Source organism: Tupaia chinensis, unplaced genomic scaffold (assembly GCF_000334495.1).
Source record: "Tupaia chinensis unplaced genomic scaffold, TupChi_1.0 Scaffold000424_1, whole genome shotgun sequence".
NCBI lineage: Eukaryota > Metazoa > Chordata > Mammalia > Scandentia > Tupaiidae > Tupaia > Tupaia belangeri.
Window position 1 is genome coordinate 3,323,413 of NW_006159929.1, and position 2,441 is coordinate 3,325,853.

The 2,441-nt window shown below is 56.3% G+C and overlaps 1 protein-coding gene across 2 annotated transcripts in view; it reads right to left on the bottom strand.

Moving 5' to 3' along the window:
• The window catches only part of ZCCHC24 (zinc finger CCHC-type containing 24), a 63,198-nt gene extending 60,763 nt beyond the window's left edge, over positions 1–2,435 (bottom strand). For both annotated transcript variants that reach the window (XM_006154900.3, XM_014590275.2), the window contains exon 1: positions 2,170–2,435. In XM_006154900.3, coding sequence (XP_006154962.1) covers positions 2,170–2,415 — 246 coding nt within the window. In that variant the 5' untranslated portion in view covers positions 2,416–2,435. The remainder of the gene's footprint in view (positions 1–2,169) is intronic.
• Between the last annotated feature and the right edge of the window lie 6 nt (positions 2,436–2,441).

Sequence of the window (2,441 nt, forward strand, 5' to 3'; positions counted from 1 at the left end):
TTTTCGGGAAGGCACCAGAAATACCCCTCTAGCCCCTCCAAGGAAGCCACTGACCTGGGAGCATAAGAGAAGCCTTTCTTATTCCCCCATATCCTGGTCTCTTTGCGGGCATGTCCTCTCTGTTTGTATAGGTTTCAAATCCCAAACATATCACCTTGGAGGGCAACAGAGACTAAATTCAAGAGATAGGTAAACTGAGGCCCAGAGAGAAACGGGGGTTGCCTAAAGTCAGGAGAGACTTTTCACTATTGGTCTAGGTAACTTTACCCACTCCTTCCACACTGTGCCCCCTCATGGAAGAAACCAAGGTAAGCAGCAGTGAAATGACAGGAAGCAGGTACCACTGAGAATCAGCTGGGACATCAGCAATTTGGATGACACATGACATCCCTTTCCCACAAAGGAGCCTCAGGCCCCCTCAGCAGAGACTCACAGGAAGGGAACAAGACCACCGTAGGGTAGAGCAGAAGGACAATATTTGAGGCTGAGAGGGAGCCCCGCTTGACCTGTAGGTCACAGCCACTCTCCTGCCCGAATGACAACGTCCTCTGAGGTTCCCACTGCACCCCTGTCAAACCACCCACCATTCACACTATGCTATCTTGCCTGTCAAATCATCTGTGGTCCCCACTAGCCAGTGGCTGAGAGTCCCCAGGGGCCCACTCAGAGCTCAAAAAAGATTTGGTAAGAGAATAAACACTGAAGAACATCCCACCAACAGTCCTCCAAAGCCACTGGTCACCTGAAGTCATTTCCCTAAAGGGCCAGCAAAGTCTCTTACAAGAAAGAAAGATCCCAGCCAAGAATGATTCCTCATTTTGAGAGAGTGTTTTAGGATTTACCAAGGGCTTTGGTGTACAAGCGCTTCTGCCTGGCACCGAAGCTTACCTTTCCAGACTTACCTCCGTCCCCCTTACACACCGTTCTACCTGCACAGTCAACAGGTCAGCTGGGTAGTATTGGCCTCCGGCCAGCATTTTACACGTCCTTGTCTTCTCCCATAAATAATGGCAGAGTTGAACACACTGATGAGGCCAGAAAGGGTGACCCTTGCCTCCTGCTCTCATCCCAGAACATCCCTGCATACACAGGCCTTCTGTGCCAGGATACTTAAGATGCAGACTCTCCTAAAACTAACTGGTATACCCAGGTCTGGAAAGAAAGTGACCCCATGCGTGCCCTCCGCCACCTCATGTGCCCCTGCAGAAATAGCCACCACAAGGGGAGTAAGTAAAGGCCACAGACTGGTATCTGCCATTCCCAAAGGAAGCAGGACTAAGTACGGGTGGGGGAGGAGCAGAGAGCTAAGGGAGAGAGGAGTGGGAAGGCTGGAGAAGACTCCTCCAAAGGGGCTAGGAGGTTGCAGAGATCGGTGTGTTTATCTAGCTGGGGAAGAGGCACTGCCAGGTCGACTTTGTAACTGAATCCACCAGACAGGCGGACTTCGCAATGCAGCCGGCCCAGGTTTCTGGAGAAAGCACTGGGCAGCTGGAACCTCTCCCCCTGATCAAGCCCCCCTCCCAGGAGCTCAAGAGGATTTCCCTTTCATTTCCTTCCAGGCTGAGAGGGCAGAGGACAGCACAGTCTGTGGGGTCAAGCCCTCCAAAACCACTTCCTATGTGGCTGGGGGACAGCGAGCAGCTGGAGGATATATCTGGGGATCCTTGAGTAAAAACAGCAGAAGTCCCTGGGGTGGGTCATTGCTCTTCAGGATGCCCAACGATGTTGAAGAGATTTTAGGCCCTTGCAGGAGAATTCGGTGCATGAATACGCACTCTGTTCCCTGCTAGCCGTGGCCAAGAGGGGAACAGAGTTGGGCGTGGGAAGGACACTTGGAAGGGGCTCCTCATCCCAGCTGTCTGGAGAGAATCCGGAGACACCCCTTCCAGCCCCTCCCCCAAGTCCCCTTCAATCAGGACTCCCCAGGCCAGAAAGAAGGGGCGAGAAGGCCCCGCCCGGGCCTGGGCTGCTTAGCCAGGCTCAGCAGAGAGGTGACGCGCTCCAGGCGCCCCGGGACTTTGGGCGGCGAGTTTGGCAAAGCAGAAAGAAGCCAGGCCAAGCCGGGCGGGCAATGCGGAGTCGGGCCAGGACAGGCCAGGAAGAGCCCTGCAAAATAGGAAACGGTCAGGCGTGGTGGGGCCGAGGGCGGGGGCGTGCGGGGGCACCCACCTCTCCGCGTTGCAGCTGGAAGAAGCTGTTGAGATAGCTGGAGTGCAGGGGCGAGCCCAGCTGCTCTGGGCGGCCCTTGCCGAAGGCCAGCTCGGGGGGCGCGGCGCCAGCGGGCGGCTCGGGACGGAAGGCATCGAAGGCGCTAGCCTGGTGCGTATCCTGCAGCGACAGGTAGACCCAGTTGAGCAGCTGGGCCGGCTGGTGCACCGAAGCGGCGCTCGTGTCGATGGCCGACAGCAGGCTCATTTTGCAGCGGCGGTGCCGGCCCCTCC